The 26,995-nt window shown below is 51.7% G+C and overlaps 1 protein-coding gene and 1 non-coding gene across 2 annotated transcripts; both read right to left on the bottom strand.

Moving 5' to 3' along the window:
- Positions 1-637: 637 nt before the first annotated feature.
- On the bottom strand, positions 638-26,941 carry HEXA (hexosaminidase subunit alpha). The gene is made up of 14 exons (XM_074353990.1): positions 26,632-26,941; positions 11,715-11,804; positions 10,815-10,880; positions 8,525-8,571; positions 7,876-7,986; positions 6,890-6,991; positions 6,289-6,421; positions 5,547-5,727; positions 4,627-4,713; positions 4,283-4,355; positions 3,370-3,553; positions 3,129-3,219; positions 2,341-2,445; positions 638-1,304 (listed from the first exon to the last, which is right to left on the bottom strand). Exons 1-14 carry the CDS (start codon positions 26,882-26,884, stop codon positions 1,241-1,243), a joined length of 1,587 nt encoding a protein of 528 aa, XP_074210091.1. The 5' UTR covers positions 26,885-26,941; the 3' UTR covers positions 638-1,240.
- On the bottom strand, positions 10,246-10,380 carry LOC123616933 (small nucleolar RNA SNORA70). Its single transcript, XR_006725028.1, has one exon. It is a non-coding gene; the product is annotated as a small nucleolar RNA SNORA70 (small nucleolar RNA).
- Positions 26,942-26,995: the final 54 nt, after the last annotated feature.

The raw sequence follows: 26,995 nt of genomic DNA, 5'->3' as shown, positions 1-26,995 counted from the left end.
TGAATACCCTGTCCCCGTGAGGACTCTGCAGGTAGAAGGCACCCACCCTGTCCCTATAGTAAGCACGAGAAGGCAGGGATGGTGCACCTCCAACCAGGTTGCCAAGGGAGCATGATTGAGGGGCTGAAGGATGTTGTTGAAGGACTAAATTTTACTGAGATCCCTTCTCAGGCCTGCCTTCCCCACGTTTCTGAATTCATTAGACTGGAAACTTTCTGAAAGAAATGCGAGGACCTTTCCATTGTCCTTCCAGCCCGGGACCAGGTGAAAGAACTTAAATAATGGTCAAAGAAACCCTATCTAAAGCAGCTGTTTCCCCAGCCGCCCCAGCCTCTGGGCTGCACTATCGCTTATAAACATGAAACCACTAGGGGGCAGTCTGGGCCCGCAGTGGGCCATTTCCTCCTGGGGAAAACTGGTCACTTGGGCCAAGATCCTCCTCCAGAGCCACAGGCTCAGCTCTTGGTCCCCCAGGGGCTTTCCTCTTATGGTCTCAGCTGTGCCATCAAATCTGAGAAGATGCTTTTGGACTGAATTGGGTGGGGGGACGAGTGGAAGTTGCTGGTATGTTGGGAAATGACCAGGGCCTCTGGGGACTAAGTCCTTCAAATTCAACACCTACCACAGTGCCAAGACCTTAGTATGCAGTCAATATTTAATAATGGTTGCATGAAATTGAAGTAACAAGAAACCCAGAGCAGAAGGAAAGCTCCCTCCACAGGAGGGAAGTTTGTGAGCCTGCAGGGGGGAGACCAGGTTGGGGCTGGAGCCCCTGCCACTGCCCGGAACGTCTGTGGTCCCCTGTGATGTCTTCTTCCATATACAGAAGCCTTGGAGGTCGAAGTGGTCTCCCCACTTGGAGGGACGTGACCAGTCAAGGACGGGGGCACGTGTCAGACCAGGTGCGGGGCAGGGGGGGGGCACCACAGCGCAGGCTGAGCAGGGCAGCACCGAGGCTTTCCTTCCCGGCCCAGCAGCAGGTACCAGGCCCTGTCACCTCGGGAGCAGAAGGCCTAGCCCAGGGCCACTCACGTTTTTCTTACACAGGTAATCCATGTTTATTATAGAAAAATGCCACGTCACTCTTTATCAGACACCAGCGCCAGCACCAGCGCCCTCCTCTCCAGGCCCAGGGGCACGCGGGCGAGGGGCTCCAACCCCGGGCGGGCTGCAGTGGAAGCCTGGCCCCGCGGCCGCTTGCCTAGGGCCAGCACCCTCCTCGGAGCCTGGGGCTGCTTGTTTAGTTCTGTTCAAACTCCGTGTCACAGTAGCCTATGCCGAGGGGCTGGGCCTGGACACCCCTCCTGCGGGAGGACGTGAAGAAACAGGGCAAGATGAGCCCCTCAGAAGGGGGTCAGTTTTAGGGTCCAGCAACTTTTTCCACCGCAACCAACAGTCTCCCCTTCCCCCGGTTCAGGGCATCTCTACACCGAAACTCCTCGGGGTCCCAGTCCCGGAGTCTTGCTTGGGGTGGGGCCACGTGCTGGCAACAATCTGCAATCTGAGCAGGGACACCCAGGAACTTTGGGGAACACCTCCCTATTTTTAACCTGCCTGTTTCTGTGCCCCAGCCCCAAATAACTCAGTCCCCATAGAAAAAAGGTAGATGCCCAAGGGGGACCCAGTGCTCCTGGCCTACTGAGCCCGTTAACGGTTCTAAAATGCTCCAAGTGCGGAGGCAGCAGGGGACTGAGGCGCTGTCCAGGACAGGCACAGAGTGTGGGCATGAAATCCCGTCCTTCTGTCTCAGCCTTCCAGGTTCCAGGACCTGACCAATCTCCTTAGGGCACCTCTAGGCATGCCTGCTTTACTACCCAAGTAAGCTATGTGCTCAGAGATGGTAAGGAACTAGCTCACAGTCACCCAGCAAATTACAGACAGTTGAGGCTTAGAGCCCCCATGCTTGGTTCTCAGCCTGGACTCTGCCCTGTACGAGGCTGTGTCCCCCAGGTTCTCAAGATGTAGTCAGTGAATGAATCAGGGAAATAACCATCTTACATAGGCCCATCCCCAACAGGGGCACAGGTGTCATGAGAACCCATAAAAGCCCAGCCATGGCTAAGGACACAGACTCTGAAGTCAGCTTGGTTCAAATCATGGTTCTGAGCAACTCTGGGCAAGTTACTTCACTGCTCTGTGCCTCAGCCGCCTGTATCTGCAATGGGGATAAAGCTACATCCCCCTTAGAGGGCTGGTGAAGATTCAATGAAGTAATGCCGGCAGGGGGCTGAGCACAGGGCTTGCCACGTGTACGCCTCAACAAGTGTTGACTATTGTCAGTATTCTCTTCCTGTCAGTAGGGGGTCCTCAGCCCCAACCTGCCCACAGCCTGGCGCTCACCTCAGCAGCTCACAGCGGAAGTATGTCAAACGCTTAAAGGCAGATTCCAGGTTGCTCACAATCTCGTTGCTCCACAGCCTCTCGGCAACAGCCCCTGCTCTGGGCCTGCAGGAAAGGGGGCACGCTCCAGGGTGGGCCCTGGATTCCCAGCAAGGGTGCTGGACACCCACAGCCTCCTGTTTAGGTGCCCTGGACTAGCTCAGGGCCAAGGAGTGCGATCAACACCTTGATCAGAGTGCCAGCCCGGCTGGAGGGCTCCCGGGGACTTCCAGGGCCCGGCTCCAGCTTTTGTAAGAGGGGGCTCGAGATCCTACCTCCTTCCTTCTCAAAGACGTGGGAGCCAGAGCACCTCATAAAGGCCCCATGAGCAGTTACTGCCAGTGGCAGCAGCGCTGTTCTCAGAATGTAAACTCTACACCCCAAGCAGACTTCGGGAGGGGCTGCAGCCTCACAGAGGAGGCTCGTCAGGGGCCATGCCCTTCAGGGCTGGATCCTGAGTAAGCCATCCTGAAAGCAACATTCTTTCAAGGCGCTCTCCAGACCTCGTTATCTCTACCCGCCAAGTGCGGGTGGATAACAACCTCCATCCAACACACCCGATGGGCCGGAGGAGCAAACATCCAGGTCAGGCGGGAGGCGAAGGCCACCTACAGACAGGAGCTACACCGAGTGCCCCTCTCTCAGGCCTGAAAGGACGTTTCTCATCTGGGGTGTCTGGACGGGACTGAGCCTGGGAGGGAAAACCCATGCCCACCGCCCAGCCCTTCCCGTCCCCAGAAAGCCCTTACCAGAGCCTGGGGACCAGGTTTGTGCTGTCCACATACTCCCCCCACATACAGGCCTCTCCTCCAATCACCAGAGCCTTCTGCTCAGGGCTACCTGAGGGAAAACAAGCAACCACAGGCCTCAACCGCCTCCCCGACGTGGCCCTCTCCTCAGACAGGCCGTTTCATCTGGCCCTGATTCTCCCACCTCCCGGCCTGTGCCCCCCAGCCTCCTCCAGCCCGCAGGAGAGCTCCCGCCTTTCACCTTCAAACGCCAGGGGCTCTACCGTGTAGGCCTCCTTCCAGTCAGGGCCGTAAGATATGTGGTTCAGGTACCAGGGGGCAGAGAGCAGGGCCCGGAGGCCGGCACCCGTGACCAGCTCCATCTCCCTCATGTAGCTCACCGACGCCTGTTCCCGCCACACCTGGATGATGGTGTCTGGCCGAACCTGTCACGAACGGACAAACGGCGGTGACGGCACCAAGCTGAGGAGGTTCTCAGGCCACGTTCTTCTGCAAGCAACGCAGGCCCAGCACGTGTGCCCTCGGCTCCCCCGCAGCACAGCATTTCTCTGTGACGCCCAACCACCGAGCTCCCAGCTCGGAGCAGAGGCCGAGGATCCCAGTGGCCCCGGGAGAGCTCCCTGCTGCCTCCTCCCCCCATCCTGCGGTGTCCCTGTCCACACGGAGGTCGTGACACCAGCCATGAGCAAGGAGGCAGGCAGTGGGGCCCAGGAGACTCAACAGGAGCTGCCACGTCCAGGCGTCTCCAGATGCTTCTGGGGATGGGACAGGTTCCTGCAGGGCCCCTGCAAGCAGTGGGAAGCTGGGATCTTACTGATCAACAATGGAGAAGGTAGCCCTGCTCCCAGACCTGTCCTAGTCTACAATGCAGGAAGGAAAACCCAAGCCAACATGCCAGTCTCAGGAACCCCAAGTAACTGAACAGCAGAAGTAACTCTTTATCAGTTCGCAGTGAGGGAAGACAGAGGCTCTGACACCCACGCCCAGGGCTCAGAACTCTGCGACCTTCTTAGAGGGGGAAGGGGAGCTGACCCCCAGCACCCCGAACGTTAAAGCCAACCCAGCCAGGAGGACCCGTCCGTGCAGAGGCAGGGGAAGGATGGGAGACCAGAGGGAGGCACGGCAATGGCTCCTTCTCTCCACCCCCAGCTCACCTTTACTTTATTATCAAACACCTCCTGCCACACCACGTAGCCCTTGTCGTAGGCAGAGACGATGTCCAGCAGCCTGGAGAATAGACAGAGTGTCTGCTCAGTCCACAGGCTCTGGGCTGCGGGTGCCAGCGCCCAGGGGCTGCGCCTGGCTACGGGCCCATTCCTGACTGAGCAGTGTCTTCCCCAGTTGGGAACCGACCACTCCAAACCTGAAAGGGTATGTCAAAGCACCCCTTCAGGGGCCCAGAGAGTGGTCCAGCAGGGCCTGACCCTGCTAGGGAAGGTGAGGACCCCGCAGAAGGTGACCCCAGGGGCCCCGCCCCGCCCCCTCCTTCCTTCCTCACGTCTCAATGTAGAAGGACTCCAGCTTCTTGAAGTCCTCACCAAAGCCTTTCTTCTTCATAAAGGCCTGGATATCTGGGTTGGACTTCCTGAATCCCAAAAGAAAATGCGAATTAATTCTTTCGACGACATTCTCAAAGCCCGAAGCTTGGGGACTAGTTGCCTGGCCTCCCACAGCTTCCTCTTTTCACCTGAAAAACCAATCAACTGAGGATCTCAAGCGGCCCCAAATTTGGGAGGTGTGGTTGAACACAGCCAGACAAAGGGCGCTGCTGACATAGGCTGAGCCTAGACCTGAAGAATTTCAAGGTCAAACTCTCCAACAGAACAGTCCTCAGTCTCTCTGGACGCGGGGCTCCGCACCCCGGGTTCCGTTTCCCTCTCTAACCCCCACCCGGGCATACCCTGCTTGTCCCTTGGTGTATGAGCGCTCCGTCTGCCGCCGCCCTTGCCCCTGTGTCCACACCGAGTTTTCTTCTCCACTGTCTCCCCAGACCCAGCTCCAGTACCTGCTTCCCCGAGAAGCCCATCAGTCTCTTCTGAGCTGAGCAGATCTGAGGATCGGGACCTCACAATTTAACACTGACTAGACTCTATCATATGTCCACCTCAGACTCTTCAACCGGGCTATTTTAGGCTGCCAAAAGCAGGGATTATTTTTCCCTGTCTTGATTTTTCCAAGACAATTCTGTGCCCGGAGCTGGTTTTTCCATAAATATCCCAAGGCTACGAAAGGAGGAAGGGAGAGCTTCACATTCACAGCCTTGCCGAAACCAGGCAGGGCCTCTCGTAGGTGGAGAGAGGAAAGGCTGCAGACCCGAGCCGTCTGGACTGGGACAGATGAGGCAGCCTCTGCGGGGCTAATCTCTATTCTGAGAACGCGATTCCTCAGGCCGGGGCAGGAAGACCACAGGGCTCGTACCAGCAGGTGAAATCAACCTCATCTCCTCCAAGGTGAAGGTAAAAATCTGGGAAGACTGCACTGATCTCCAGGAAGAATGTGCTCATGAACTCATAGGTGCTGTTGAGAGCAGGGTTCACTGGTCCAAAGGTGCCAGAGGGGTGGGACCCAGAGTAGCAAGGAGTTAATAATCCAGGGACACCTACGGCAACAGAGAAGCCCACACAAGTGTCACTAACACACAGACCCCACACAGCCACATCCACGATGGCGCTGTCACACAGAGGAAGACCAGCACGCACACAGGAAGGAACACTCAGGCTCTCAGACACTGGGAATTAGAAGCATTTAGTCACAGAGAAACACAAATATATCCACAGCCAGACGCAGTCAGGGGCTGGGTCACAGCCAGACCACTGTCCCACACACTCCCCCAGCGGGGGTCCCACGGCCCGCTCTCCCCACACAGCCCCCGGGCAGAAGAGCAGTGCGCCCGACCCAGCCGAGCCAGCATCTCTCTCCCAGTCCAGGGTGCCGCCGAGACAAGGACGTCGGGGGGGAGTCTGCCGGTGTTCTCCTATGAGAAGGCGCCTCTTTGCCCAAGTAAGTTCCGCCTATCTAAATTCCCAGTGGGAAAACCTGATGGAAAACATTCTCCTAGAGACCAAGGAGAACTGGGGCATGTCGCACCCAGGAGCCAGTACCCCACAGCCCCACTGCCGGGAATCGGTGGACGCCCTCCAGCTCCAGACATTACTCCTACCTGGTCCCCAGGACAAAGTGTGGCCAGGAGTGTCAAACTCCACCAACACACGGATACCCCGAAGCCGCGCGTACTCAATCACCTCCTTCACATCCTGTGCTGTGTAGACGTGGGTGGCAGGGTTGTAGGACCCCTGAAAGGCATGGGACACCGTTCAGGGTCTCATTTCCTAAAGACTAGCAGAGGCGAGGATACTCAAAGTGCTGTCAGCACTCCCCGGGCATCAGGAAATCTACCCACAGCCCTTTGGTATCAGGGGCTCTCTTCAAGGAACTTTATCATAACTTCCCACAAGTTATCACATCCGTCGTCTCACCTGAGTGCCAGGATGCCAGTGAGACGAGTAAGGCAGGGATTATGCCCAGCTTACAGAATATAAATAAATAAAAAGTAACTGGGACCAGGAGTAATTATCTCCTGAAGGTCACAGAGCAAATTAATGGCATAGTTCTGACTCGAACTCAGGTCTCTTGACTCCAAATCCAGTGCCCTCCCTCTATGCGAATGTGTCCCTCAAACCAGCCGGTGTCCTTGCCAGCAGGGCCGCAGCCAGGCTCAGACTTCAAGCCATAAATGTGGTCTGGACAAAATCGAGACATACCTTTTTGGCAAGATCTGGAAAAGTGAAGCTCTCATACGGGAAGGAAGAGTCATCGACCAGATGCCAGTGGAACACGTTGAATTTACTGTACGCCATGACATTCTGTAGGTCAGAGCACAGGCTGTGAACCCAGAATCACTCCTCCAGCTCCAGCCCCAAGCTTGGGAAGCTGGGCAGACTGGCAGGCGGCTCCGTACACTCTAACAGGCTCAACCTGCCCCAGCTTCCTGCCAAGTGTTCACAGGGTCTCTATCAGACCTTCCCGTCGGAGATGCCTGACGGAAGGAAGGGGAAGGCCCGGCACATCCAAAGACGGCTGACGGCAGCAGTGTCTCCTCTGTCTGGGGTGAGTTCCAAGCGCACTGGGAGGAGGGCTGCAGCTCTGTGGTACCCTGGAGTCTTCCAAAAGCCCCACAACACTCTGAAGACCAACACTTCCTCCTGACATTCATTCTGGGTTGTCTGACTAGAGTTTATCCAAACTGCGAGGCCTGCTGTGAGTTCAGCAGCCCCACAACCCAAAAATCCCAGATGCCAAGACTGGTGAGTGTGCCCACCTCTTTGGTTCCATCAGAGAAGGAACAGAAAGGTAGATCTATGAGTTAGACTGGCAGCTGTTAGGTAAAGCTGCCCATCAGACTCAAGATTGTTAGGGACACCCCTCGTTAAGGCTTTTGAACATCTCTTTCCTACGACTTTGTCCCAACCAAAGTTAGCTCTGTTCTGTCAAAGAAGCCAGTTCCCCAAAGCCCCTCCTGCGCCACTGGAGACAGCCTGAGTGGTCCTCAGTAGCCAGTGGGGTAGGTTTAAATCACTTTCGTTATTTTTTTGAGTCCTGGAGCAGGCCGTCTTTTACACTTTTCATAGGAGCTCATAAAGTTACATTAAATTCTCTCTAAAACTCTTCAGGAATATGGCACCTGGTCTACCCCTTGTCCCATTACCCTGGAACCCTTAGGGCAAAGAAGGCCATAAGGCCTGGGTACCAGAGTGTCCAGGATGCTAGCCACAGGCAGGTAATGGCGAGATGTATCCAACAACAAGCCCCGGTGAGGGAAGCGGGGGAAGTCCTCAATCTCCGTCTTGTTGATGAAGAACTGTGTGGACCAAACATTGAACATGTCAGGATTCAAAGGGAATTCATGGGAATCCACTGATGGCGTGGAGGGGGATGAGGAACATCTTCCAAGACCCTGAAAAGCCAACCTGTGACTGTTCTGCACGGTAACTATTTCCACGAACGCCCCACACCTCTACTTTAATGACCATAAGCAGGTACTTGTCCAGAGAGCAGCTGTCGCACGCCAGCCAAATACAGCTGACCCACATACAACTCAGCCCACAGAATCTAGATTTTCCCTGACAATATTTTCTTCAATGCAATGCAATGTGTCCCTGAAGGCAGTGTGGGCTCAAGGTCATTACTAAATAATGATTCAGGGGAACTGACTTATATCCCAATTGGCAAAATCTACCAAACCAGTTTCCACCTGTATCTCCTTATATACTCTTGTGAGGGCCATCTCAAGCCACCAGGATTCTGTTTAAGGCAAAATAAGAAGTTTCCAGGAGTCTCAACACTGCGAGCAAATCCTAGAGATCTAAAAGGAGCCCTTTTTGAGGGCTCACACTCACCGTGCCCTCTGGTGATCTCCAAACAAGCTGGCTAAAAGTCTCCAGACCTGCAGGGAGGTAGAGAGGCGGGGTGAAGATGTAGGCAGGTGGAGAGAGAGACGCAGCCACCTGTCAGGTTCCCACGTGGCAGAGCACAACCCTCGGGCCACGGTGAAAGCGGATGCAGTGTAAGCTTGACACTTCTCAACAATTATTAAAAGGGGATAGATAGCAGGAAGCCACTACTTTTTACTCCATGTTTTATTTTGGGAGGTGGCACTTCAAGGGGTCTTTGTGCCCCTCCTAGCAACACACCAACTCACATGCCTCTTCATCCGTATTTCCTAAGCCTTGAACTCCCAAGGATATTAGGAGGAGAGGCCAAGATGTGTGCCTACGAGAACAGGATGTGTGCACGGACAAGCCAGCTCATAAGGGTTAACGCTGTCTGTGGATAATGCCCATCAGGAGCTAAGGGAGCTGAGAAAAAGGGGGCCCCAGTCTACTGCCCTGTCACTGCTCCCAGACTGAATCATGAGAACGTGCTCATAAACTTGAGTTTCATAAGCTCAGTGAGACCAGACTTGTGGCTCCATGGCTGGACCTAAAAGACAAAACGCGCCCACTTTCCCCCTTCAGAGCCTGAGAGGAGGACCAGCCACAGGCAGCAGAGCTGTGACAGCAGAAAACACCGCGGGCGACCACACAGTCCCCTGGACACGGACTCCTAGGTTCCGGCAAAGCCCAGGGGCAGGCGGGCTGAGCCCAGGGCACTGGGTGTTCTCAATAGCTGGGGCCCCATTCTGAGAACCCAGCAGCAGCCCTATGAAGGATTCCCAGAGTCTCAAATGTTCAGAATTTAAGAATCTGCGAGAGCTTCGTGGTCACTCAGCACCTCAGCTGAGGCAAACTTCCAGTGTCCTGTCTGCTTCTCTCCAGTCTGCCTGACGCCGAGCACCCCAAGTCCCAGGTCTCGCCCTACCCGAACCTGACTCATCGTTAGCACCCGCACCAAAAGGACAAGAGGGCAGAAAGGGGAGTCGAGCCGGCACGCTGTTTCTCCAGAACAGAGGAGGGGAGGAGGAGATAGGGAATAAAGGCAAACCAAAACAAGGTTTGGGGCTCCGTGAGAGTTTCCCTCCGCACTCCCTGGCAGAGCTTTCACCAAAAGCAGCAGAGGTGTTTGGCTAAGTGTGAATCTAGAGACCAAATACCTCTTCAGTAAACCAAAAGGAAGGGCCGATCACCCGCTGGCTGGTGAAGCCCTCGTTTTCTCCCGTAATAACAGCTTTCTACACATTTTACCACTATTTCCTTTTTTAAATAAAGAGGGAAAGTGGGACTCATTGGAAGGCATGAGCAAGGCAAGGCAAGCGCGACGGTGCCCCAAGCGCAGGGCCCGTCGCCTGTCCGGGGGCCACGGTGAGGGTGTACATGACCTCACAGCCATTCAGCTCGAGCCACTTTCCTGCCACCGTATTTTCAAATTCATCCGCATTAAACTTAGGGAATCCCCACACCTTGGAGATGTGGATCCTCTGGCGGCCAGGGAACTTGAACTTGGCCCCATGCAGGGCCTCAATCACATGCTCCCGGTGCTGCAGCTTGGCACGGACAGACATGCTGACTCGGCCAATACGAACCCTGGCCACTGTGCCTTGGGGCTTTCCAAAGGCAGCCCACACGCCTGTCTGGAGCCTAGAGTGGGGACAGCATGTTGGACAGGAACGTCCGCTGGAAAGGGCTGTCTCCAAGGTCCCTTAGGGCAACCCGTACAGGCAACAGGCTGCATACACAACCGAGGAGGCTGCTGTTTGCAGCCACTGCACACCACGCTCCCACAGGGAAAAGAGCACAGTCGGCTTAATTGGCTGCAGAATATTTATCTCTTTTTTTGACATTTATCTATTTCTTTTGATCTAGTTTTCCTTCTTAAAGAACCTCTCTAATCATGTGTCTTTAGTGAGAGCTGAGCCGGCAGTGTTTGTGGCAGAGTAGGCCCCTCTCCCAGCTGCCTGTCCCCTGCTGGCACCTGACAACAGCCTGCAGGGTCTCCCACTGCTTCCCCAGAGCACCTGCCCAGGGGAGCGGCTGCCCCTGCACAGGCTGACACCTGGCAACTCCCAGTGACAAGCTGTAAGCAGGATGCCCCCTTCGGGGAGCTGGGGAAACACTCCAATTGGTCTCCATAAAGCAATCTCCCTCAAGTCGGGGTATTCGCTGGGCCCCGAGTCCTGTCCCCACACCCAACCAGTGCCAACCTCCCCACATCATCCTTCTCTCCCTCCCAGCATCAGACCCATCCTGTTACCTCGGAGGGCGCCCCAGACAGTCTCGGAGAGGAGGAGACACTGCTCATCATTGATGGTCAGGGTGTCTGAAACGACAGAAATGACCCCAACTAGTTAAGGATTTCTACTCTCAGATGACAAGCACATGTTCTGTGTAAATCTGCGGATTAAAAATCAGAAGCAAGGTCACATTTTTTTTTCTTTCAAAGAGGAGACATTCCCAGAGCAAGCAGGGCAGCACTCAGGCCTGGGCCAGGATGGCACCCAGTGCAGGCCCCACGTGAGAAGCGTGGGACAAAGCACTACTCACCTTGTGGGTCAGTTTCCCCACCGGAAACACGAATTTCTGCCAAGATTTAGCTGAAAGTATGAAGGGCAGAGGGATGCTTGGAGGGGTGAGTTCAAGTTAGGACATCCCCAAAGCCTCCGAAATCAGCCTCCTTCCCCTCTGTCTCCAAGCTTCAGCTACTCTGTCAAGAATGTGAGGAAGAAGCTAAGACTTGAATGTTCATTTTGCAGACTGAGAAGTCCCCAAATGCCGCTGCTCAGGGGAGACAGGTGGCAGCCACAAAACTAACGACTTGGCTTCCTCTCAGTTCAAATGGCTGAAAACGCCTTCTCTCCTCAGGGTAGGATCTCTTAGAGAAAATCAGTAACGTATGCAAGTTCCTAAAGTGCCAATGGCAGGTGTCCTGTGGGATTCAGTGAACAGCCAGTGTGATGTCTCACAGCCAACCTTCAGACGCTGTTAGAGCACACAGGAAAAACTCACCTTAGATGGCTCTGGGCACTTGGCGACCCTCGGTCCCCACAGCCATGGAGGGCTCCAGGCCAGCCTCAGAACTTAGGCCAGGCCACCCAGAGTTACGGCTCCAAACCAGTGCTTGCTCTTCTAGAACAGGGAACAAGGTAGCACTTACAATTCTCCACCGACTCCAGAGAAGGAAACTGGTCACATCCAGCAGTGACAACAAGGACAACCAACGAATTCTTCTCTGATGTATGCCGTTCTGCAAGGACAGGTAAACTCAGTGTGGCTGACTGGCCACCGAAGCAACAGGCAAAACCAAGGCCCTGCAGGAGGGCCCCTAGCTCCAGTCTCTGCAGCTTGGATGCCTGTGGTAGGAGGGAAGGGGACAGGGCACAAGCCCTGGGCACAGGCACCGCCCAGTCACCTGCCCCCCTTGTCCATTTCGGCCGTGCCCCCCGCCGCCCTGGCTCGTGTGGATGAGCGGCAGCAGCTGCTTCGGGCTCGTGCAGGCTGAGCACGCGGTTCCAAGACAGCACTGCTTCCAAGCTGCACGCGGCCCCAGGGCGCGGCCGGCCAGAGCACGGCCGGCCAGAGCACGGTCTGCAGGCGAGCTGCTGACCGGAAAACTGCATTACTGGTTGTCACCACACGGGGAGCTTATGCGACTCCATAATGTACATCAGTTATGTCGGAGCAAACACACTGTTTGGCAGGTTTTCCTGAGGAAGGGGACAGCTTTTCATGCCGGCGCACACGTCCCATGCCGCCGCAGACTGGCCCTGGCAGCAGCACCGCTCGTGGGGCTCAGGTGCAGGCTCTCCAACTGCACAGGAGCCCATGTGGGCAGGTGAAGCAGGTGACAAGAGGACCCTATCTGCGGAGGCGGCCTGAGGTGATCCAGCTGGTGCTCCATCCTGCTTCCTTCCTTCCTCTTCCCAAACAGGCTCTCTGTCCAAGGCAGCTTCTGCCCAACAGTCACCCAACAGTAGGAGCCAACGTACCATCCAACACAGTTCTACAAATCCCACGCTATGCAGAAAAAAATAAAAGCCAGAGCCAAAACACTAATGTACTGTCTCTTTCCACCCTCCCACGGGTTCTCTTCCATGACCTTCAGGGTGGTTCTGATTGTAGAGCCCCAAGCCTGAGCCTCAGTGAACTCCCTCTCTCTACCCTCTTTCTGGAGCCACACATACCCCCACTGACACCACAACATCCATGGCGTCTATGGAAATACAAAGTCAGGGGTAGGATGGTCTGGCAGAAAGCAGGGAAAGAGGATTCAGAACCAAACTGGAATCCCAAATGTTCCAGGAGGAACCTAAGAGCCTTGAACCACCTCAAGGAAGCCTGCTCAAACCTCCTGATCGCTACACCACACGGCTGCATCTCGGCTCTCAGGCCTGCCGAGAAGCAAGCCCATGAGGGGCCTTACCCTGCCCAACATCACGAGCAAACACATTCTTTCCCCTCCCTGTGAACACCCTGATGCTCCGCACTAACACCTGCCTGAACCCTGCCGGGAGAAGAGAATTTGAGGTTACTCTGGGCCAAGCCAACTCCCACCTCCATTCTAAACCCTGAAAACTCAACCCACAACACAGAAGCACAACCAGACTTTCAGGAAAGAGACCACGTTCAAAGCAGAACGTGCAGGGCCATCCCACGCTCCCCAAGCAGACAGGCCATCTCTGCAAATCCCAAAGATCAAGGAGGACTTCACTGGGAGGCAGGTGTCAAAAAAACTATAAAAGAATATCCTTCCTTAAACTAGCCCCTCACCCCTTGTCCCCTTGTCCCCACTGCCACCCCGCACACCCCAGAGCCCCAGCATCACTGTGTGGAGAGCTCACGTGCACATCTACCCAGGCGGGCATCCAAAAAAGGGCAGAGTCCTGAGCTCCAGTGTCAATCCCCTGGGCCTCCATCTACCAAATCACAGGAGCAATCACAGCTCACACGCAACTGCCACCGTCCTGTCCTGATGACGACAGAGGCTGCTCAAGGACCAGGTTTACCTCAACTGCTACTTGGAAGACAAGAAAACATCAGATTGTTGTTGTTATATTTCTGTTTTTCTAAAACACACCTGCACTCTATTCTCTAAATCTGTGGTCTTTTAAAGAGGAAGGTCACAGACTCCTTTGAAGATCTGATGAACATGAAAGGATTTCTTCCCTAGAACAATGTCACTAATTTAAAGGCTCATGCCTTCACCCCCGGCCAGCAAGCTCAGGGTAGAGTCTGTCCTGAGCGTTCGCAGTGACTCAGGTGGGTTTGGGCTCGTAAAGAAGACAGAGTCGTGGCTGCTCCTTAAACCAGCTCTGAGGGGGAAGAACCAGGGGAGGCGGTGATGTGAGAGCTGGCAAAACAGGAGGGACACTGGGTCATTTAAAAGGACGTAAATAGAGATCATTGTGGTTTTCCGCCTCCAGGCTGCTGCTCTGAAGGGAACAGGAAACAGGCAGGGGCCGGTGGCCTCCACACACGCCCACACCCGCTGCGGGGAAGAACTGAGACCAGCCTGCCATCGCGGGCACGCTCACTGTGAGCCCGGGCAGGACAGCGGGAAAGTCTGCGGCCCCCAGGGCTCAGGGAGCAGCACGGGAAACAGCACTGAGCTGGGAAACCAGGAAGGGATGGTTCTGGTTCTGCTGCTGCCAAGCTGAGCGGGTCTCAGGGCTCCCATTTCCTCCCAGTAAACAATGGCAGGGAGGGACCAGGGTCCAGCCACTCCTCCATGGAGCCAGGACAGATCCCGTCCCACCACCACTGCCTCCTGTCTCATCACCCCTTCACGTAAACCTGCTCTTTTCTTCCGGTTCACTGAAAAGTTTGTATTTTTCTTTTAATTTAATAAGTTAAAAACATTCAAACAGCCCAGAAGTGTCAACAACAACAAAAAGTTATCTTTGGCCCCCTCCTCAGTTCCTTCTCTAGGGAGACACCCACTGTTAGTTTTGTACCCCTGTAACCCCCCTTTTTAGCACAAGTCATCCTTATTCATCACAGACAGGTGAGCTCTGGATGCAGGACTCTGAGAACAGGGCAACCCAAGACCCTTTCACCAGAAAAGCCCAGATGCCAGTGCTACGATCATTCTGGTTCCTTTCTGTTCTCGGTCTTCTCCCGTCGTCACTTCCCTCCCTGCCGCCCTCCACGTGATGACCCATCGCCTCAGACACAATCTAGCCGATACTCCCAGCGACTTGTCCTCTCTCCTGTGCGGTGGGCAAGCCCTCCACCTGGACCAAGCGGACACCTGCCTCCATGCACCTCATCCTGGTCTCATCTTGGCTGGGCCCTTGATGCCGTCCTGAAAATCTCCTTCTCCACCACTGCCCGTTTTCAGTCTCCACAGCTGCGATTTCAGACTTGTGCCACTTCCTTCAAGTCCTAACCTGATCATCACCTCCTTCTTTCAGCGGACCGTCAGAGGGAGCCCCCGCCCACCTGCCCCTGCCCTCCCCCCGACCCCCCAACCCCGCCGACAGAAGTATCCCAGTCGGCAGGGTTTCCTTTCACGTGCTCTGGATCTGGATCGCTCTCAGGCTCCTCTTGTAAAAATTGCTTCCTTTTCTCCCAAATCTTCAAACTTTTTCTTTCTGCTGATTCTCTCCCATCAGCATTAAAGCATTCGCAAGTCCCCCTGGTCTCAACTCCACATCATCTCAGTCATTCTCTCTCCCTCCTTCTGGTCACAAAGAAACCCTAGAGGAAATGTAGCCGGGGCAGCTCGGCGCTGAATTTCAAAGTCAGATGGATCCGGGTTCACGTCGTGGCTCTAATGCTTCTAGCTGCGGGGCCCTGAGCAAGGTGCTTTCCCTCCGAGCTGCAGGTTCCTCATCTGTAAAATGGTCATCGTGACAGGACCTACCTTACCGGGCTGCTGAGAAGATTAAAGGAGTTAATGAGCGTGAAGTGCTTAGCTCAGCGCCCAGCACACAGGAGGTGCTCATGGAATGGGTCACCCTCAGTCCTCCTCGTAGCCCCTCCCTGGCCTCCTGTCTCCCCCTCGGTCCATTATAACCTGGCCTCCTTCACCATCACTCCTGTGAAAGGGCCTTCACCAAGGGCCTGTGTTTCTGCCACTAAATTCAAGGGATCCCTTTCAATCATTCGTCCACTCACTCGGCAGTTATTCACTGAGTGCTTACTTTGTGCCAGCTGTTCTAAGTGTAGAGGGTGCAGCAGTGATCAAAACAAGACAAAAATCCCTGCTGCACAGAGGAAGAATTCCACTGACCACTCACTTCTGGGACCTCCTGACATCCCTGACCTTGAAGCTAAACCCCCTTGGCTCCAGGGACGCTGCTGTCTTGGTTTCCCTTCCGACTCCTTGAACATGCTTCTTCATGCTCCTTTCCTTCGCCCACCCCTGCGTCCTGGTGTTCCCCTGGGCTGCACACTTCTCCTTTTCTCCTCTGGACAGTGTCACCCACTCCCACGCCAGACTGATGATCCTCAAACCTGCCTCTCCACGCCTGCCCTTCAGTAGCTCTGCAAGCACACACCTCCACTTAAAGCACTTCAAATCTTACAGACAAAATTGAACTAACCCTTCATTCCAGTTCCTGGGTGACCTTCTCTCTCAGTTTGATAAAAGGACCAACTATCGGTTTACCCAGACCAGATACCTCCTCCTCCTCCCGTCCTTCTTACTTGATCACAAGTTCATTCACTCATAACGTTTACTGACTGCCTACTGCACGTCACACACTGTGCTAGGCACCAAGATTACAACAGTAAAAAAGAAAGACCCCACTAAGCATTAAAACCACGACATCTTTACTAGCTCTGAACATCATCACCATCCTCCCACCCCCCTGGGGTCAATGCCTCAATCCAGCCTCTTACTAATTCTCACTTGGATGACCACAAAAAGCCTCCCAGCTGCTCTCCAGGCCTCCATGTGTATCCCATCTCAATCTACTATCCTTTGTGATCTTTCACTGTGAAAATCAGTTTCTGATGATCTCTGCTGACAACCCTACAGTGGTTCCCCACAGCTTTCAGGACGAAGCCCAGAATCCACTGGATAGTTCTGTGAGCTCCAGCCTTGTCCTTCTCTGCCCCCGTGCAGGAACTCTCAGTAGCACCATGGACTCTTCACAGAACCCTGAAAATACCACGTTCTCTCCATCTTTTTCTTTGCACATATCACTTCCTCCAACTGAAACAAACTTTGCATTGCCTCTGTACCTCACCTGATTAAGAAACAGCCCTAAAAAAAAAAAAAAGAAAGAAACAGCCCTAGTTTTCTTTTCCTAAAACGTTTCTGTCAGTAACCCACCCTTTCCTAAGAGACCTTCCTATGTGATCTGAAGCAACATACACATACATTTTTCATAACAGGTATCTTAATATATGCTGTTTATCTGTCTGTCCCCTCACCAAGGCTGTGAGTTCCTCAACAGCAGGGACCAATCTCTGTGTCTGTATTCCCAGTGCCTGGCACACGGTAGTCATTCAATAAATGTTTGCTGAAAAAAAAAACCGAATGATGCTAGAATTTCTTAAATGCATATTTAATGCTATATATACGTAATGAATGTGCTGCACAATAATTGGGTATAAATGGCAAACAGTTAATGTAGAAATTACTTTTATACACTCAAACCTGGTATTTCTGAAGTTCTGGGGCTGGGGTGGGGAATGGTAAGACACCCAGGCATCCAGGAAGTGTCTATTCAGACACCGCTCTGAAGACCCTGAGATCCAAAGATCCAAAAAGATTCAGGTCTTTCTACTTCTCCTGAAGGGAGAACTCATTCCTGCATCCCAGGTACCCGAAAACTATGTTTTTATCTCAGTGCATAATAGCTGCTCCCTTGACCCGCCCTGCTCCTCCCTGAGTCAAAACATTTCTATCATATCAATGGGTTTAATGGTTTAATGCACAGAATCTTAGCAGCATGAAGAAAACATCACTCATTCTGGTCACAGAGTGGCATCTGGTTTGACTTCTGGAGTGGAAACTAGGAAAGTGAACCCAGCCTGTGGCCCAGTCCCACCCCTTCCGATCTACCACTCTCCTCGCTGGGGACAACACTGGTTCTCCAACCCGCTTTGTTCCCTCCCACTCCCACCTTCATATACGTGGTATCCAGGCTTCCTCTCTCCAAACCTGGCCTCATGAGAGGCCTTAGAAGCATTCATTTCCCACTCGTTTCTTCATTCCAAATAGGGTGTACAGAGTACCTACTGTGCACCAGGAGCTGCGCTAGGCGCTGGGGCAGTTAAAAAGGAAAACAAGCCCTGGGCCCTGCCCTTGAGGAGCTCACCGTCTAGGGTGAGACACAAATACAAACAATTACAAAACAGCATGATAAGGGCTACAGTAGATACTACAGCTGCCTCCGAAAGAGAGGGAGGCCTAACCTTGCAGGGGACTTCTGAGCAGGACCTTGAACCCTGAGCTGGGCTTGCCCGCTACCCAGAGCACGAAGGGCATCCCAAGCCTGGGAAGCAGCCAGCGCACAAGGGCACCGGTGTGGCCAAGGAGGAGGCGGGGCCACCCCTGCCAAGCTGCCTCTCCCAGCAAAGCGGGAGTCTGAGAGCCCACTGCCCGTGCCTGGAGCCCCTGCACACGGCTGCTCCGTGCAGTCTGGACCCTGGTGCCTCCTCCCAAGAGTCCCAGGAGTCCTCAGCCTCCAGAAACCACTAATACCTGCTCAGAAATACAATTGATCTAGCCCCTCGGTGAGTTCTGAATGCTCTCCATCCCGTCTTCTTTTGTAAGCATTTAAAAGTTTTCTTTTTTCCCTACTTCTAAAACTTAATCTGGAAAAAACAAAAACTTAATCCGCCCCCCTCCTCCTCCCTCCCCCTACTGGGAGGAGAGCACCTCCCTGTAATTCTAGGTCCTAAGAGATAACTTTGGTTAACATTTTGCACAGCCTTTCCAATCTTGTAAATGCATAGATTTATTAATTTTTAAAATAAAAATGAGATCCTCACACATTTTAGTTCATAACTTTTTCCCGCTTACCAAAATGATCTGCAGATCTTTTCATGTCAGTGTATACAGATCTACATCATTATTTGGAAGTGCTGAATAGAATTCCATTTTTCAGATACACTTAAACTAAAAAACATTCTAAGTCCTTCTCTCTGTGGACATTCGGGAATGCTTCTAAGTTTTTGATATGATAAACAATGCTCGAGTAAGTATTCATTTATATATTCTCTTTTTAAGTGGTTGTGAGAGACTTCTGTAGGAAAATTCTGAGGTGGAAATGGTGGGCCAAAGATATGAAAGTCTTTAGTTTTGATGCTGCCAATTACTCTTCCAAACTCCTGTACTGATTTATCTGAACCATGGCCCATCTTTCCACGTCCTTCTGAAACTAGACCATCTGAATTCTTTTTCATCTGTGCCAGTCTGACAGATACAGAAACACAGCACTGTTTTAATGTCCATTTCTTTACTAATGACTGAATCTGAGCACCGCTTCGTACTCACCCCTCATATTCTTTGCACTTTTTTGCAGAGCTCTTTCTAGATTTTAACCTTGTCTTCTAAGGCTGCAAATATTTGCCTCATTTTGTCCTTTACTTTTTACCCTTACGGACTCTTTTGCTTTACTTTGTATGCAGTCAAATCTGTTAGTCTTTTCCTTTATGGTTTCCGCTACTGGCTTGCTTAGAAAGGCCTCCTCAGCCCTGGGACTAAGTCGTTTCCTTTAATTCCTTCTAATAGTTTCGTGGTATGTCTTTACACCTTTAATACACTTTAACTTACTTTTGTGTTTGACATGAGGGAAAGATTTAAATCTTTTCCAAATGGATAACCAGTCATCCCTACATATTTACTAACACATCTTTTCACTTTTGATTGGAAACGCTTCCTTTATCTCATGTTAAATTCTCACGCATACACGAACTCTTGCTTGTCTCTGGGACTTACTTCCTTGGCAACCTATAGTCATGGAAATCTACCGCGGCGTAGATGCTCTCATCTTTCGTCACTCTGCCCAATATATAAACGCCTCTGCTCATTTTTGGGGCCCACACTCCCATCCCTACAAAGGTGGTTCCCCCTCCTCCACCAACCACCTGCATTACACATCACCCCACCCCTGCAAGCCCGCTGGAATCTTAGTTTATGGTTATTTAACTACCAACATCCTCGGTCTGGTCTGTTTCCTCCGTGACCGAAGCCCAGCCCTCCCCGGAATACTGCTTCCCCTATACTGTGCTCCTTCTCACATCCCGGGGTTGAGATATGGGGCTGCCCCCAGGCCATCCATCCTCTACCATCAAGTGGAAAACAAAACAACCACCACCCAAAAAAGCCTCTTTTGTGGCTCATACGTTCAGCTGTAAAATCTTGAGCCTCTCTTTGTCATGACACTCTGCAACTTCCTGGTCACTTTATTTACCCAAGACTTTGGATCCTAGTCTCGTCTTCCTCTCCACCTCAAGGCTGGCTATCCTCCTCGGTGACTGCAGCACTCAAAGAACCAACCCACGTGCTGGCTTAGCACTTGCCCAACGACATCCTCCTCCACACCCTCTCACGGCCGCCTTTTCTTCTCATCCCCAGAGACGTCCCAATCCATTCTCTCAAGCTTCAATACGTATGGCTAACTGTCCAAAATCAAACTGACTTTTTATAATTCTCACCTGCCTCTAACCTTTCAGCTGTCTCTCTCTCTCCTTGCCTGCTCACCCCTTCCCTTACTCTCCTACCATCTTCCCTGTCTTTGTGAACAGCAGAATATATTCAGGTCGCTAAATCACAAATCTGCCACACTGTTTTGACTGCTGCAGCTCTGTAGTATGAGACTGTAAAGTCTCTGAGGACAGGGGCAGCTCATTAACATTCTCTGGACCAGCGCTACTGACAAATTATAATTGCCTAATAAACGCTACCTGTACTAAGGATGAGTGGAAGGGAGGAAGCCAGCCAGAAATAGCGCTGGAATCAGGTAACAATGGGCCGGGGATCAAAATATTTACAACTTGAGTGCTAAGGATTACAGCAATTAGATGTTAGAGATTACCGTATTAAGTAATTAACACTAGAGTGTGGTCACGGCTTCATCCTACCTGGGGCCAGCAGTCTTCCAGGTGGCTATTGGTATAATGCTTGGTAAAGCCAGTTATGAGTAGTCCGCCCCCAGACCTCACAGTGAAAAGAGCAAAGTCTTGGCAAACAGACCTGACGGGAACTTCTGCTCCACCCTGCAGCTGTGTAACCCTGGACATGTTCCTTAACCTCTGAGTCTCGGTTTTGCAAGGTGGGTGTAGCACCGAACTCACAGAGCTGCTATGAAGATGAAAGGGCATGACACGCAGTAAGTGTCAGGTACTAAATAAAAGCTAGTTTCCTTCTACTTTCTACTGCCCTTTTCCTAAAAAGTCAGTTTAGCTACTTGGCTGGAGGAGCTCGGGGGCAGAGTGCCTTGCGGGATAACCACACCAGAGGAGCAGCTTCCCTGAGGGCTTTCCATGTGCTTCTGTTTGTTTGTTTGTTTGTTGCGGGGAGGTAATGAAGTCTATTTATTCAATTACTTTTTTTTAACGGAGGCACTGGGGATTGAACTCAGGTCCTCCTGCATGCTAGGCGTGCGCTCTATCACTTGAACTATACCCTCCCCCCACGAGCTTCTTACAGGAGCCTGAAGGCTCCACTACTGTGTGATGCCGCCCTGTACAGCAAACAGGCTGACAGTCCAATATATAAAAGGGCCATGGGCTTGGGACTCTGAATCTGCCTCAGACTAGGACTGTGACCCTAGTCAAAAGACCAAAGCCCCAGATGGGGGATCCTAGTACTAATTATTACCAGGACAAGGTTGAATGGGATAGTTATTAAACTTTCCATCTAGGACACAGTGTACCTGGTAAGCTACCCTTCCTCCCTTCCTCCCAACCCAAAGCTTTACAAAAGAAGAGGAGACTGCTTGCTGACACCCGAGTAGACAAGAGCCCAAAATTCCTGCATCTGAGCACACACTTCAGAGTAGCGAGCCCCACCCCACAGCCAGGCCACGGCCAACCGCGAGATGTGGACACAATGACAGCCACCTCTGCTGGCCAGGGATCGTGGCTGAGCGTGTGGCCAGGGAGCTTGAGCAATAACAGAAGCTTAAAACAGACGCGGGAGAAATAAAAGAGAGAAGTTTCTGACCCAGTAACAGGTCTTATTCACCAACGCCAGGAACAGAGAAGAAAAGCAAACGCATTTCTCTGTCACAACAGAAAATCCTTCACACACACGCCTTTCTGCCCTCCACAGACCCAGCGTCCTCTCTTCAGCTGACCTTGTCTGTGACCCCACAAAGGTGGGAGAAAGCTTCTCATCCAGTTGTAAACCGCTTGATGAGGCACGTAGCCTCTAATCTTACCACTTATTTCCAGGGCCAGCAGAGGAAGTTTAGGAAAATGCAGAAACGTAAGAGTAACCTCTTTCACTTCTAAAAGAAGTATTGGTTGGGCAGTAAAACTCCTTTCCTTCTGTATGATTGTCACCTAAAGAATGTCACTCGCCCTCGGGCTCTACAAGGACTGGGCAGGTGGCCACTGCAGCTGCAGACCTTCAGCACAGCCTGAAAGGAGCTCAGGGCAAAGATCAGGAGTGAGGCGCCCCGTGCCCCAGGAAAACCGGCAGAACAGGCCTGCAGGTAGTTCAATACTTTCAGGAGAAAATTTTATGACCCCAACGTCTTGCATCTTTTCATATCTAGAAAAGCACTAAAATTGTGAACTGAGATACCTGCTCCTTGTGACTAGCAGTGACCTTCTACAGGGAGGTGTGCCTGGTTGCACTCCCCCTTCTCCAAAACCACATGCATGTTGACCTCCCCCACCTCCTCGGAGCAGCTGCTCAGACCTATCTGAGGGGCTGTCTCCTGGGCTGTAGTTCTCAGTAAGCCCCCCAGTAAAACTGAAACTCACAGCCCTCACGTTGTGCATTCTTATTTCAGTAGACAAATCAATAGGAAAAGGACTGAGGTTTATGCCTTTAACAGGCTAAGAAATCGACAACATGCCCCTGCAAGACTGTAAGGAAAAAAAAAAGCCCATACCTGCTATTAAAGACAAAAACAAATTAAAAAAGAGGGCATCAAACTGGCAAAACCCTCCGACGCCCTGCTTCCCTCTTCTGTGTGGAGGTGAGGACATGCAGTGGAAGGAGACGGGACGAAGGGCAGTTCTAGGCTCGGACTTTTTACTTTTATTTTGTTTCATTTTTAAAATCATCAAGTTCTTCCTTCTATGTGTATCCCATCAGTAACTTCTTATTATCTTCAGAAATGCTTGGAATGTAGCCACGTTAAAAAAAAAAAAAAAAAAGGCAGCAGTTGGTTCCTGCAAATCAGGCAATTTGCCAAAGGCCCACAGTTAAGAGAAGCGATCAGCAAACCTTCCCCGGCTGACTCCTGAATACGTCACGTTCCAGACCTGAAGTCCTCCACTGTAAAGGGGTCTTCCAGCAGAACATCCAGGGTGGGGTGGGCTGGCAACAACAGCTCCAGGAAGGAATACTGGAGCCCTTCAGACACCAGGTCCAGACTACCCACACACCTTGGTCAAACTGAGCTTCCTGGGCTCAGCACCAGCCGGGGCTATTGGAAAAGCCTTATGATTCAGTAACAAAGAAAGAAAAAAAGAGTTGTGAGAAGACAGACTGGTTGAGGACTGCAGGCCAAGCGAATCTGGGCCTGGGGATTCAAAATGGAGCACAATTATTTTTGCCCCTCGCCAAAAACCAAGCTCCTGCTACCCGTTCCTCCCGGATAACTGTATTTCTCCCCTTATGCAGCCCTCCATCCTCCACACACCCCTTCACAAGAAAAATAACTACTACACAACTCTCTTCCTGCATTGTTTCTCCTCTTTTGCTTTTAAAAAACACATGTAACTGGCAATCAGGTCTTCCACAGGACTCTGCCTTGTCTTCGTCCTGGAAAGGTTAAAGTGCGCACAGCCACTAGTCGGGTCAGAGTGGAGAACTGCTCAGCAATGCGCTCCCTCCCCAGCCCAGCTGCTCCTTGTCAGCTTCCCTCCTCCACCCTCTGGAGGCATTCCCAGTCTGGGGAAGGGTTAAGAGCAGCTTGAGTTGGGACCACAGCATAGTGTGATCCTCCTTTCCCTGGAATCACATACTAATATTTCCATTTTGAAACCTGAAAGGAAAGACCATCAGTTCTAAATGAAACCCACAAATCATCTCCTTTTTGATGATCTTAGAAATAAACAAAAGCCATGAAGCCTTTTTACAATTTTTTCATACAAAGTAGTCCTTTTAAGTTAATATATGTAACAAATAATCAAGTATCTACTATGTTCCAGGAGTAGTTATAAAAGGAATGGCCAAAGGAGGTATTTTAGGAGATTTAGATTATAATGAACTATGCCCCTTATTAACTTGGTCACCTGTTTAATATCTAAGGATGAGCAAATCATTCATAATGGCAGCAGAAGGATGCAGATACTTATACAATAATCTTCCTTCCATTCTAGAATAAAAGGCTGGGGAAGGGGGTGGGAATTATTCTGTTCAGGCACAATGCTGTCCTAAGTAACTCGCAAGGATGTGCGTGTGAACACCCGAACAGGATGGGAACTTTATAACAACAAATAAAGGCTACGACTTCAATCAGCTAGTTTCAGGAAAAAGCAAAGAAGAATGCAGCCAAATGACATAATTGGATTTAGCCATTTTACCGGGGCTTTATCAACTCCATTAAGCACCCCCAAAAGTGTATGGAGCAACATCAGATGGGTGCAATCCCAAATAATCAGATCTTTAATTTGCAAACAGGATGTGGCTTAATAATAATAGGTCATTCGAGTATCAAGAGCATAGAATAATTCCATTCAGCAGGTTCAGCAGCCCGCAGCACACACCCTCCCACTGGCAGAAACACCTGCCAACTACAGAGACAGGGGCAAACACCAAACACCTGGACAGACCGCTGAGCTATTAATGGACTACAATGAATGGACCGTGGAGGCCACTTCAGAATGGAGTTGAACCTTAACACTAGACTTGTTTTTAAGAAAACCGAAGAATGAACTTCACTGAATTTCAGGCTCAGAACCACAAGTTGTGCTGCATTAAGAAAAACACTAACCCAAGGAAGTTACTTGGAGAAAGGAGATGGAGAGCTAGCTTCAGCTATGTTTTAACTTGTGTATGTTGTTTTCTTGACCAAAATCAGTCCCACAGAGAAACATACTATGGTCTGGGCTTTGTGGATGTTGCCTTTCTCCACAGATTCATCCTTGTTTTTGCAGAAAAAGGATTAAGGCTCAAGTCTTCTAAAAGCCTCCCCAGGAAACTGTGTTTTGAAGAGAAGACTCCATTAGGAGGAACAATAGAGAAGGAAGTTACTTGTCTTGTCTCTGGTCATGTTCATCCAAATCAGGTTCCGTTCTCTCTCAATGGATTAGAGCCATCAACTAACAGAGCAAATTCATTTACAGGAAGGCAATAAATTGGAAATACTTTTTATTTAGTTTATCTGCCTCTAAATCTTTCATTAGGGAATTTGTAGCACACCATTGTCACATAACCTCCCCATTTCTGTTTTCTTGATTAAACCACAGTCCTACAGCAATGGAAGTAAAGGCTTAATTTACAAGTATAGGGATTATCCTAATTTATGTAACAGCAGTAAACACTCTGATTATCTTTTCAGCACTTGTAATACACTGTGTCTTTTGCTTCATATTTCCTCAATTGGACTGCAAAGCTTGGGCCCAGGCCACACACTTTTCTTGTAACCACCAGAGTGCCCAGCACTGGAAGAGGCACATACCAACCAATTAGATGACAGATCTAAGTCAGGCCCTAAATTTTCCATACCAAAATAAACATATTCTGAGCGCCAGTCTTATGCAAGGCATTCTATTATATGCCACAAAGAATTTAGAGAAGTATGTGGACGTCAGAGGAGGACTAAGAGCTTAGTGCAACTTACCAGTGAAGAACTACCTTGGATGCTGTTTCTTTCCCTAAATCATCCGTCACACTCTAAGTGCCACCTGTTTAACTAAATGCTCTTAATTCTATATATCAAATGAGAACATTTTTGAAAGCAATTTAAGCATACTTGAAACATGAGACAAAATGACATTACCACATGGCCCACCCGTAAATACAGCTTCCCTCCACAAACACCTACACGGCATAACCGGAGATCTGGGTTCCAGGAGTTTCAAGAAAACTCTAAATTTTAAGCCCATAAAGTAGAACTTTTATTGGCGTGGCTGACTCTATTCACGACTCTACTCATCAATTGCTATGAAATAATAATCCTCCAACACAACTTTCAGCAGCTGCCTTAAAGAAAATTGCCAGCGCCTGCTATTCCAGACGAAACCCATACCGGAAGCACTCCTGACTCTTCATTTCAATCCCACCCTCCCCCTCCCTCACCCCTCCCCAGCCCCCACCCTCATCACACACACCAGCCCAGCACTTTGAGCTCACTCATGGCCCCTTGTGTTTCTGCTCAAGCCTTCCTTCTTTCCTGGAATACCCTCCTTTCGGTCCTGGCCAGTTACATCTACCATCTCACTTTAAGTGGCTTGCTCAAAACTCGTTTCTTTATGGAAGTGTTCTATGTTTTCTCTCACAGTTTAAACATTTACCTGATATGCTACGTGTCAGATACTTTCATGTACTTCTAGATAAGTACAGTGTCTTACCAATTTTGGGTGTCAGTTCTGGTCTCCTCTCCCCAGCCCTGGTCACAGCCTCGCTAGGACCCTGGACACTTGAACACGGTCAGAGGCATCACCTTAGATGTGCACTGGCCCAGTATTTTCAGTAACTTGCCATCCTGACTGAACGGTGGTCTTAAAGCAGACATTTTGGTCACATACAGAGCCCGAGGGCAGGATTCCAGAAAAGCTCTGGCCCCAGAAGTGAAGCAGTGAATGGAGGTGGGGGACTAATCCTCGGGGAGGCCGAGAGGACACCTGGAGAAAAGGGGCAAGCGGAAGCGGAGACTAGAGGGCTGGGCCAGACCAGAGGGTTGGGCAAGGGGTGTCTCCGGAGGTCTGGGGAGCTGTCCCCTGCCAGGCCCTCCGGGCGGCCGGGAGCGAGGCCGGGCAGTCGGACTCACCCGCGGGGGAGGGGAAGCGCAAAGCCACGGAGCCGAAGAGCACGGCACGGTAGCGCTGGAAGGCCTCGTCTAGGACCGAGCAGCCCGCCTGGGCGGCCGAGCTGGCGTGGTAGCGGAACTGGAAGCCGTGCGGGGAGACGGTGTAGCGCCAGTCGGAGGTCTGGATGTACTGCGGCCACGGCCACAGGGCTGCCGCCCGGCCAGCCGACGCTGCCGCCAGCAGCAGCGGAACCCAGAGCGCGGGGCCCGCCATGACCCGCCGGTCTCCCCTCGCGCAGCCGCCCGGGCCGCGTGACCGCGCGGTCAGGTGAGCGGCGCCCGCGTGACGATTGGCGGGTCACGTGGCCGGAAGCGGCGCTGCGAG

This window comes from Camelus bactrianus, chromosome 27, assembly GCF_048773025.1.
Source record: "Camelus bactrianus isolate YW-2024 breed Bactrian camel chromosome 27, ASM4877302v1, whole genome shotgun sequence".
Classification (NCBI taxonomy): domain Eukaryota; kingdom Metazoa; phylum Chordata; class Mammalia; order Artiodactyla; family Camelidae; genus Camelus; species Camelus bactrianus.
This window is presented reverse-complemented; position numbering and strand designations above follow the sequence as displayed.

Excerpts from the sequence above, each read along its gene's own strand:
- HEXA (XM_074353990.1), bottom strand. The coding sequence starts at position 26,884 with ATGGCGGGCCCCGCGCTCTGGGTTCCGCTGCTGCTGGCGGCAGCGTCG. Across the intron at positions 5,728-6,288 it reads CACTTTGTCCTGGGGACCAG|GTGTCCCTGGATTATTAACT; the intron begins GTAGGAGTAATG and ends CTGTTGCCGTAG. Across the intron at positions 3,554-4,282 it reads TGTTTGATAATAAAGTAAAG|GTTCGGCCAGACACCATCAT; the intron begins GTGAGCTGGGGG and ends CGTTCGTGACAG.